This window comes from Triticum dicoccoides, chromosome 3B, assembly GCF_002162155.2.
Source record: "Triticum dicoccoides isolate Atlit2015 ecotype Zavitan chromosome 3B, WEW_v2.0, whole genome shotgun sequence".
Taxonomy (NCBI): domain Eukaryota; kingdom Viridiplantae; phylum Streptophyta; class Magnoliopsida; order Poales; family Poaceae; genus Triticum; species Triticum dicoccoides.
Genome location: NC_041385.1, coordinates 56,388,036 through 56,399,578, shown reverse-complemented (window position 1 = coordinate 56,399,578; position 11,543 = coordinate 56,388,036). Strand labels below are relative to the sequence as shown.

General features: G+C 39.6%; 1 protein-coding gene and 1 pseudogene across 1 annotated transcript; one reads left to right on the top strand and one right to left on the bottom strand.

Annotated features, from left to right (window-relative positions):
- Positions 1–4,860: 4,860 nt before the first annotated feature.
- On the bottom strand, positions 4,861–7,518 carry LOC119274678 (rust resistance kinase Lr10-like). The gene is made up of 3 exons (XM_037555399.1): positions 6,564–7,518; positions 6,277–6,446; positions 4,861–6,192 (listed from the first exon to the last, which is right to left on the bottom strand). The coding sequence occupies exons 1-3, from the start codon at positions 7,301–7,303 to the stop codon at positions 5,078–5,080; spliced, it is 2,025 nt and encodes a 674-aa protein (XP_037411296.1). The 5' UTR covers positions 7,304–7,518; the 3' UTR covers positions 4,861–5,077.
- A 293-nt stretch (positions 7,519–7,811) lies between these two features.
- On the top strand, positions 7,812–11,063 carry LOC119279262 (annotated as a pseudogene).
- The last annotated feature ends 480 nt before the right edge of the window (positions 11,064–11,543 follow it).

Here is an 11,543-nt window from a genome sequence, read left to right as displayed (position 1 = left end):
TATTAAAAAAAATCCAAAAAAAATTATGTGGTAGATAAGTTTATGCGTGAGGTACACTCCAAGTTTCAACTCATTTGGACATCTGAGCAACTCTCAGCAAAAAAGACAAATTCAGGGTCTGTAAAAGAATTTACTGTTCACACACTGTTTCGACCTAATTTGTTTTTTTTTCAGAGAGCTGCTCAGATGTCCAAATAAGTTGAAATTTGGAGGGACCTCACGCATGTAATTGTCTATCACACAAAAAAAATGGATGTTTTTGAATTTTGTTAGTATTTGTTTTGAATTTTTTTTCTGACCGGGTGCGGGCATCGAATTGGATTTTCATACTGCATATTAATCAAGCGGCAGCCAAGTTTGACCTATCAATCATACAACTCTTATTTGCAAACAAAAAAAATCATACAACTCCTAACATCTTTCCCTCTTGTAGATCGGTAACACTGGCATTCTTTTATGCAGGATAATTAACAGTGCGGATTTATTTATGCACCAACAAGAGAATGGTGGTCGTCTACAAACGCAAGTAGCTACAGATAAATATGAGCGCCCAGGATTCCATGACATGGATTATATTTGATCAACAATTTCACTGCAAGTAATAGTTCTCCGTCTAACATGTTCCTTCATAATTACAAAGACCATATTCAGATTGATGATTTCCCTCTTGATCATCTTATTTAGGTGCTCTCTTTTGGTTGCTGAAACTGACGAGATTAACTTCTTATATCAGAAGAACTGAATACCCCGCTCAGGCTTTTTTGGCCTGAATTTACCCGAACAACCTACTTTGTCCGGTTTATTTTCAAGAATGTAGTTTGTATGATGCCGGAGCCCCTGTTTTGTTTAATGAAAAAACGGATAAATGTTAAAATCATTTTATACGGGGTAAGCCCAAAGTATTACAGATTCTAGGATGATACGAAAAAGATTCTAGTATGAAAATTTTAAGCTGTCGTACGTTCAACAGAATCCCGGTCTAGGGAACCTTCTAGAAGGTTCCTGAACTGGATTTTTTTTCTTATACTCTTTTTATTACGATCATTCCTTTTTCTGTTTTCAAATTTTGAAAATTTCAAAAAATGTCCACAATTAAAAAAAGTTCGCAAAGTTGAAAGAGCGTTCATGTTGTTTTAAACTATTCACACGTTTGAAAAAATCACAAATTTGGAAAAATGTTTGTGCTTTCGAAAATCATTCAAAAAATTTAAAACATTTCGTATTTCTTTAATATCCATTTTTTAAAAAATTGTTCAGAAAATTTAAAAAAAATTCGTGTTTTAAAAAAATCGAAATTTTGATAATAATGCTCGCAAAATTTTAAAACTATTCGCGTTTTAAAAGTGGTTCTTCTTTTAAAAGTGTTCGCTATAGTATCCTTGGTCGGTTCGCTCAGTAATCGGTTTGATCTGCTATATACTATAGTGCTTCTTGCCTGGTTCGCTACAGTGCTCATCGCTCGCTCCATACGCCCGTTCGCTCTGCTCGTGCGCCAGTGGGCCGACCCAGTCGGGTCGCCTGCATTTCCCCGACAGTCTACCGCAGTAAGCAGCAGATAGAGCCCGCACTCGACAGCATGCTCGCCTGCAATACGAGACCTCCTTTTCTATTGGATGCTGCGCGAATTTCCTATTGGGCGTTCAATGCATCCAATAGTCATGGTTTTGCCAGCCCATATACTCCCTCCGTTCCTAAATATTTGTCTTTCTAGACATTTCAAATGACTACTACATACGGATGTATGTAGACATATTTTAGAATGTAGATTCACTCATTTTGCTCCGTATGTAGTCATTTGTTGAAATGCTTAGAAAGACAAGTATTTAGGAACGGAGGGAGTAGGTTATATCGATCCAACTTTAGTGGGAACGGTCCCTGTCCGGTTTTAACCGATTTTGAAAATCTTCTAGAAGCTTCCTGAATTGTTTTCCTTTGGTTCGTTTCTTTTACTGTTTTTTTAATTCTGTTTCCCTTTTTTCTTAAATCTCAAATTTCATAAATGTTCAATATATTCAAAAATTGTTCAGAATTTGAATAATTGTTCACTTTTTCAAAGAAATGTTTGAAGTTTTAAAAAATCGTATTTTTAAAAAACTGTTCAAAGTTTCAAAAAAACAAGTTATAATATTTAAAAAATGTTCACATTATTAGAAAAGTAGAGTTTGAAAAACTGTTCATAGATTCCTAAAGTGCCTGAAATTTCAAAATCTTTCGCTTTCTTTCAAAACATTTTCACAAACTTGAAAAATGTTCACTTTTTAATAAATGAATTTGCAAATTTTCGAGTCAAACGCTACAGTAACACGTGGTATAAGCATGCCAAGATATTCATGTGCTGCAGTAGTTATCCCCCTACAGTAAAAGTCGTTTTATAGTAAAATGTAGAACGTGGCCCGTCAAGATTCCCCTTTGCATCGCGCCCCTATTGCATGCAGCGAGGGTCTAATAGGAGCTCCCAGTTCGATATACATCTTACTCCCTCCGTTCCTAAATAAAAGTTTTTTTAGGGATTTCAATACAGACTACACACGGATGTATATAGACATATTTTAGAGGGTAGATCCACTCATTTTGCTTCGTATGTAGTCCATAGTGGAATCTCTAGAAAGACTTATATTTAGGAACGGAGGGAGTAGAATACTGCCTGACGCACATATCCACATGCAACTACTCCCTCCATCTCATAATATAAAAACGTTTTTGACACTACATTAGTGTAAAAAATGTTCTTATATTATGGACGAAGGGAGTAGCTCACAAAGAATATTCGTCCAAAGTAGCGAATATCCATTTCTAAGCCAGATCTCATCTCCACTGTATGAACAGTAAAATAAAATAAAATACTACAAAAAATAAAATAAAAAGTGCATGGAAGATATTTCAGTGGGTGAGGTCCGTGTAAAATTTCAGCTTGTTTGAACAGCTGAGTAGCTCTTAGCAATAATGAAACTGCCAAAACAGTACATGAACAGTATACTACTTCACAAACATCAAATTTGTCTTTTTTGCTGAAAGCTACTCAGATGTCCAAATGAGCTGAAATTTGACATGGACCTCACACACTGAAACGTCTATCTTGCAAAAAGGAAAATTTTGATTTTTTTTCTAGTATTTTATTTGATTTCACTGTTCATGACGGGTGTAGATGAGCTCGGGAGCCAATTTGCCCCTCTCCCAAAGTAGCTTTTTTTCTGTCTAAAGTTGTTGAACCTGAAATTTAGCACTTCAAACTGGACCTGTCACGTATGCACAACAGTAGTTTTCTTTGAGTTCCATGTGCATCATGTGTAAGATATTGTTGAATGCATAGCACTGGTCGCTTCCGGGTGTGCAAATCCGAACCGTAAACCAAAAACCAAACCGAGCCAAAATTTTGGGTTTTTCAAGTTTCGGTTTTAGTTTCAGTTTTGAAGTCTGAAAACCGTTTGCATTTCAATTGTTTAAACCAAATTGATCAAGATTGAGTTTTTTTTGTGGGTTCAAAGTTCAAACCCGTAATAGCCATTTACTGCTTCAGTTTACGTGATTAGCCTGACTGCTTATCCAACGTCCCTTCTTTATTCTTTGAGAGTGCTTTTTCTGCACCGCACCTCGGTGCACCTATGCAAAAAAAACATACTAAAACATTTTGAAAAAATCTGAAACTTTGTGGGAATAATCATCAACAAATGTTAGAGAGGCTTGCAAAGTTTGGTGATCAAATGACATCCAAGGAACTCTGTACAGAAAAAAAAATTACTCAAAATATATGTGCATTGTTTGAGCAGAATTTGTAATTTTTTTGTACAGAGCTCCCTGGATGTCATTTGACTACCAAACTTTGCAAATCTCTCTAACATTTATCGATGATCATTCCTATAAAGTTTCAGTTTTTCTTGAAATGTTTTGGTATGTTTTCTTGCGTGGATGCACCGAGCTAGGGTGCAGCCACTACTTTCCCTTATCATTTTCTAATTGTTTTTTTTCCTCATCATGATATATATCATTTATTTACATGTGGAAAAGTTATGTGTTGGCTCAAAAATTCACGTCAACTTTGGTTAATTTGGTTATTATCGAAACCGAACCGAAAGGAAATGGTTATTACCGAAACCGATCCATATCTATATATAAAACCATATAAACCAGAAACTGTATAAACCGAACCGAATGAAATCGAAAAAACCGAATGCACACCCCGGCTCCTGGTACACATCCCGAGCAGCTGGAACCTCACGCCAAAATGAGAGGTTAACATGCTACCGTTTCAAATTGCAGCAAAAAGATCACGATTTTTCTTAAAACCTTTTCACATCACTCGTACATGATATATCTGCCATGGAAGACACTTTCAAATCCAAATTCAGCGGCGTGTGAGTTGAACTCATATTTGGAACTCCGTTTTCCTTTTGTTTTGGAAAAGGAGGTTAAAACCTCCGGACTATGCATCATTGCAAAGCACATAGTCATTCTTATTAATTAGTATTAAGAAGAGTATAAAAGGAAGGGCCATGAGTAAATCATTACAAAATATGAAATTACACCTACGATAAAGTCAAATTTTTCTATAGCGGCGTCTTTAAGAAGGGATAAACATCATCGCACCATCGCCTTCATGTCTGATCAGAGACGCGCTGGACAAGAAATTTTATCCTGATTGTCTGAGACAAGCCAATGAAGACCAACACAACAACAAGTACACAACGCTTTCAACAAGATAAGCACCGCAAGTTGGGAGTAGGGCGTTTTGGTGACCAAGCTCCATGGAGACCAATTTTTTTGAAAATTCCGAATTCAAACTTTTCGGTTTCAAAAAAAATCTTTAAAAATTCTGCATATATATATATATATATATATATATATAAGGATGAAATATATGTGTGTAAAAAATCATGATGAAATACCTTGAATTGTGACCAGTAAAAAAATTCATGGACTTTGGTCTCAAGCAAAAGTATATCATATACAAGACGGCATGCACATATGCACATAACAGTAAGAGTTCTCCATTCTGCTACTCTGCTTGCAGTTATGTTTCCGCATGGAAGTACATAGGACTCAGGAAACACAAGCTAAGTGCATCATCTCGTACATTATATCACAAATAAATATTTTCGCTCTCCTCCTCGGATATTGCAGTCAACTCGGATGACAAATGATAAGAATCCTCAACGTGGGTGTGCCCTTCGTCACAGAAGAATGGCCTCGATGGCATTTGCAAGTCATCAACACCACCTTCCAGCATCTCGATGGCCTCGCTCATCGTTGGCCGATCATGAGATCTCATCTGAATGCACCATAGTCCAACAATGCACAGCTTCCTCTCTAGCTCATGCATGTCAGCAGCAGGTGATATCTCATCCACCTCTCGTTCAGTTAGGCTATCATACACCCATGATGGATAGTACGCCCGGCTTGAGTTCGGTGCATTTGGATCTGCATTTCGTCTTCCTCCAGCCATCTCTAGCAGCAGCATCCCAAAGCTGTAAACGTCGGACTTGCTTGATATGACGCCAAAGCTACGAGATATCATCTCAGGAGCTATGTACCCAACAGTTCCGCGTAGCGCGCTCAGTGGCACAAAACTGTTATCCCTTGGGTATAGCTTGGCAAGACCGAAATCAGCAACTTTGGGGATGAGGTTGCTGTCAAGAAGTATGTTGTGTGGCTTGATGTCAAAGTGTAGAATCTGCATATCACATCCTCGATGCAAATAATCAATCCCTCTAGCAATGCCCAAAGCAATCGCATTTAGCTTGTCCCAGGACAGACTCTTCTCAGACGAGAAGATGTACTTATCAAGCGATCCATGAGGCATGTACTCATAAACAAGAGCCCTCCCCATTTCCTCAGAGCAGAAACCCAATAGACGCACTACATTAACATGGTGAATATTTCCGATGGTGGACACCTCACTAATGAATTCTTCTCCATTGCACATGGAATTGACCAACATTTTAATGGCAACATGGACATCACCAGGGAGAACACCTTTGTACACGGAACCATAGCCTCCTTGGCCCAGCTTTTCTCTGAAGTGGCTTGTGATTGCGGTGATGTCTGTGTAAGCGTACCTTGTTGGGCCAAAGGCTTGTTGCATCTGGAGGAACTTCTCAACCGCATCAACTGATATCTTCATTTTCCAGTATTTGTAGGCAAGGAAGGTCAACACAAGCAATGGTGCAAATGCAAGCCTCGATAATATAGCAAGCACTGCATAAACGAGATTGCATACCTAAGTTCGATGTATACAATTATGTAGGCATAATGATTATGATTAAGCGATTTGGTCATTACCAATAATGAACTTCATAATATTTATAGCAGATATTATGACTACCGCAGCCCAAAATAATTTAGTCTGGTAGGAATAGTCATTTATGCATTTCAAGAAATGGATGTCGATACCGACAATTGCAGAACTCTGATTTCCGATGCTTGTACTAGATATCTGTTTGTAGAAGTAGCTGCAAGTTATAACATTGATTAGTGAGAGGATATGCTGCTTTGAGGTAAGATAATCAAATCTGAGGGGGGGCAATGAAAGCAGAGAAAAGTGTCTCGTCCACAGGGTGCAGACTCACCTCATTGAATCATTCAGGCATGTGTTGATGATCCAAGAATATGCCCAGGGGCTGTCTTGAAATTTAAAAGGAAATTGAACAGCAAAACCAGTCCTCATAAATTTTACAACATGTTCATAATCATAACTTATAAGACTATCTGGTGCATTTATGCGCACGCCACCCAAAGGAGTCATGGCCAAGTATCTACATGAAGGCTTTCCAACAGAATAAGAGAACATTGAAGTCAAGACATATACAAAAGAACTGTTTGTACTCCGGCAAGCAACGGGCCTGTAAAAAACATTGTCCTTTATGATGCGTGGACAACTCACAAAGGTAGCCCATGTAGGTGCATACGGATAGAACAGGGTCATGTTTGCCGATTTCATACCAAAAACATAAGGATGATCCCTATTAGGAATAGGGCAACTGCTGTTGTACAAATTGACATCAATAACCGAGAAAATAGACTCACTGTATGAGATATTGGTCACGAGGTATCTTCCCCTGTTGATATGAATAATAGCATGGTTATCAACACAAACTAGCTCGTATTCTTGAACACCGCAACCAGGTGGATCACCTCGCAAACGGAAAGGATAGTGCATGTCTTGGAGATGTCCACAAGAGAAAGAAGGGCAAACTGCTTGTCCCAGAATATCTGCTGCTTCACTGCTTATTACAAGAACTGAAAGTGTAGAGGAAATTGTGAATGCTTTCAGAATAACAGAATGGAGGGATGCACCAGAGTTCATCATGACAGCTCCGCTGGTGCAATTTCAGGCCTGGAAGCTAGCATCAGAGTATATAAGAACGTTAATCATCTGGGGCCGGCTTGACCAATATGGTTTCAGAATGATATAGAAAGACAGCTTTTGGCATATACAAGTCAGTCTGGTTTCCTTCGTGGTTGCTTCCTAACCCATTACCAGTCATGTGGTCTTGTTAGTCAAACAAGTCGGCATAGACTTTGACTTGCAGTCAACTCCCTTTAGAATACGCAACATCCAAGGAGTCATGTTAGTCAAACAAGTCGGCATAGACTTTGACTTGCAGACAATTCCCTTTGGCATACGCAACATCCAAGCCAGAATCCAAGCCAGAATCTGTATCATGGGTCCATCATTCTATACTTATTAAGATTTTTCTTCTTTCTGATTCACCATTTAAAGAAGCTCAGTCTTGTATCCTTCTTCCATACGGCTCAGCAACAAGCTCAGTTTTGTAGGCGAAACTTCATCTCCTTGCCTCCAGCCTTCATTTCATCACAGAAAATGTATCAAGTTCTAGCCATAGCTCTGATATTTCCAGTTCTCACCTACAAAATCAGCATGGCCACAGCAAGCGGCGATGGTCAATTTTTCCATGACTGCCCACCATCGAGGTGTAGTGATGGCAACATAGAGACCCGATTTCCATTCCGCCTTGCAACCAGTCTCCCATCTTGTGGGGCACCTGGCATGGAGCTATCATGCTCTAAGGAAGCAGATACCATCCTACTTCATCCAATTCTTGGATTATGCAAGGTCACTGCAATCGACTACAGCGGCGGTACCCTGAATGTCATCCCGCTTGAAGAATCATGGACTCGGTGCCCGCTTCAGAAGATCTCTACCACCAACCTATCAACTAGTGTATACAGACTACTTACACCTCAAACTGCAACACTGGTACGCTGTTCAAGAGAGTTCAAACCAGATAAGAAGGCTCGTGTTACACCGGGTACAAGGGACAGTGTTGTTGGCCCAATTTCTTGCCTTAGCAACACAAGCCAACTCATGTATTTGATGGACTCTGGTGAATCCATGTCTCTTCTTCCCTTAGATTGTACAGTGGTGTTGAATGGCATTTGGCTGCCAACTCTGGTGGATCCGTCAGGTTATGATTGCAGATATTCTGTTCTCTTCAATATAAAGGCCAAAAGAATCCCGATAACCTTATTTTGGTCGGTTCCTAACATAACTAACATTTGTCAAGACTGTGAGCAAAAAGGGCACCCATGCGGATTCAGTTCACAACGCAGGCAAGCATTCTGCAAGCACCAAGGTACTGTTTCTGACTTCTGAAGCACCAAAAAACAAGTTCAGAACATTTCCTTGCCCTAAATTATCTGGGCAGAATGTCTAAATGATTCAATAAAGAACAATTATATTTATCCCACCATTGTGACATATGCAAATATGTTTGCTGACCAGCATATCTGAGATTAATAAGTATTTCACACCCCCATGGTTCTGATACTCCAACCATATCCATTGTGAAAAGCATTATAGGTAGCTCCAATATTGCTACTATATTAACCTCCAACAATTCTAACAAACAAGCTGGTTGAGATATAAGATTGCTGTAAGTTCTTTTAAGCCCTTTAAATATAAGGACATTCTCTAATAAACTCACTATTCACTAGGATGTTTAGGTTTTATATTCATGTTGTCGAAGTCATACCAAGCAGCTCAGGGTGAAAAAAGTTAAAAAAAAACTCTAGCATGTTTCTCCAATAACCATGGTTTATTAGTTAGAGCGCAATCTTACTGTAAGCAGACAAGTCGGCAAGGTAGATTCACGTTAGTTGTTATCCTACCTTCTGAAAAAAGGTGGCCTGAATCCCAACCATGTAAACTGTATTGAAGTGATGCTCATACTTTTGAGACTGTTACTAAAAAGTGACGTCGCAACAAAGTTAAGATCTCTATGACTAGTTTGATCATTATGTTCTTTTATAAAACCTATCACATTTTTCTATAGTTGGGAAATTATTGGTTAGAAAAAAGTGACGCCAAAATATATATATGATTGATTTGTGTTTGTCACAAATTAGCGTGACGTCATCTATGTACAATTTTATAATGTCCTGCTTATATGGAAGGTGCGGAAGGAGAGAAACGGAAGGGTTTTCAATTGAACCCATCATAACATTCAGGACATTCACGAGGATATCAGATCAGATGATAGGTCGCAGATAGCTGCTGGAGCCTCAATTGTGAGAGACAGAGATTTAGTGGTGGTATAGGTCGTCTAGATTGACTAGTTGCCTATGTAATTTGTAGTTTTGATGTTTGTTCATCTTGGGCCATGCCTTACTTTGTGGCTGTAAGACCTTTTCAATCTTAACAATATACATGAAGCTCTCCAGCATGGCCTAAAAAACGACAGTACTAGAATTATTTTTGACTTTCTTGTAACAGAATAATAATTTATCTATCTTGTATTATTCTGCCCTCAAAATCTAAATTGCTTATTTCCTATTTGCAGGTTCACGTGCCAAAGTCATTGCAGGTATTATGCATACATCTTTTTAGTTATCGCTCTTATTCTTGCATACTCTTATACCACATAAGAGGCAGGACTTGAAATAAAGTCTTTTAATCCAAGTATGATTCACTGTTTCCCACATTGTGTTCATTCAGCAACATCATCGGCGGCCACATTTGTGGTTCTCTTGTTGACAGCAGCCACTGCACTATATCTATCCCTAAAATCAAAGGCTGATGAAGAGATACGTTTGAAAATAGAAATGTTTCTCAAGGCATACGGCACATCAAAACCAACAAGGTACACGTTCTCCGAAGTTAAAAAGGTAACAAGACGATTCAAAGATAAACTGGGTCAGGGTGGATTTGGAAGCATATACAAAGGTCGGTTGGCAAGTGGAGTACCTGTGGCAGTAAAGATGCTGGAGAACTCGAAGAGTAATGGAGAGGACTTCATAAATGAAGTTGCAACCATTGGTAGAATCCACCATGCCAATGTGGTTCGCCTTTTGGGGTTTTGCTCCGAAGGAACAAGGCGTGCTCTTGTTTACGAATTCATGCCTAATGAATCACTTGAGAAATATATATTCGCACATGAATCGGATATTTGCCGAGAACTATTAGCACCTAACAAAATGCTTGAAATAGCATCGGGCGTTGCACGAGGAATGGAGTACCTGCATCAAGGGTGCAATCAGCGCATCCTCCATTTTGACATCAAGCCTCACAACATCTTGCTAGATTACAGCTTCAATCCAAAGATTTCAGATTTTGGGCTTGCAAAGCTGTGTTCCAGAGATGAAAGTATTGTTACACTTACTGCAGCTAGAGGAACACTGGGCTACATCGCCCCAGAGTTATATTCTCGGAACTTTGGTACAATTTCCTACAAGTCAGATGTTTATAGCTTTGGCATGCTAGTGCTGGAAATGGTGAGTGGTAGAAGAAACTCAGATCCATGGGTTGAGAACCAAAACGAGGTGTATATTCCAGAGTGGATATATGAGAAAATAATCACTGGCCAAGAACTGGAATCAACTAGGCAAATGGCGCAAATGGAGAAAGATATAATGAGAAAGCTGGCCATTGTTGCCCTATGGTGCATCCAGTGGAACCCAAAGAATCGTCCATCGGCAGCAAAAGTGATGAACATGTTAACAGGAAGCTTGCCCAGTCTAACAATGCCTCCCAAGCCATTTGTTTCGTCTGCAGGTCACCCTATACTGCAAGCATAGATAGAAATTTACAACGAGTGAAAAATGTCTGATATGCCACAACAGTATCTTGTAATGTAGTAGTAGTAGTAGTAGTTACACAAGTACTATATCGAACGAAATTGCTTTCACGTTGTGCCCATGTAAAATGTAATGCTATTAATTGTACCAGGGTGGTACATATATGACATCAGATCTAACACAGTTTGCGATTGCTGGCAACAATTGGAAGGTGTATGTAGAAATTGAAGATGATTACCTTGTAATTTACTGACACATGGGGCCGGTGTGCTTCTTCTTGGTGGAGCGGAGGAGAGAGGAGGAAGGAGGTCGAAGGCGGCAGCCTCGCTGGACTCGCCGCTGCTTCCGCCGGTGCAGCAGGGAACTCCCAGGTGGGCTCGCCTCTCTGAATGGGCTGGCTGGAGCAGACAGCGGCAGTGCAAGCTCGCCTCTCTGGGACGACCTAGACCGCCGCCGATTCCGCCAGAGCCCCGCCGGAGTGTATCTTTTTCTTTTGAGGGGAACCGCCGGAG

Excerpts from the sequence above, each read along its gene's own strand:
- LOC119274678 (XM_037555399.1), bottom strand. The coding sequence starts at position 7,303 with ATGATGAACTCTGGTGCATCCCTCCATTCTGTTATTCTGAAAGCATTC. Across the intron at positions 6,447-6,563 it reads TGCCTGAATGATTCAATGAG|CTACTTCTACAAACAGATAT; the intron begins GTGAGTCTGCAC and ends TATAACTTGCAG. Across the intron at positions 6,193-6,276 it reads TATTATGAAGTTCATTATTG|TGCTTGCTATATTATCGAGG; the intron begins GTAATGACCAAA and ends TCGTTTATGCAG.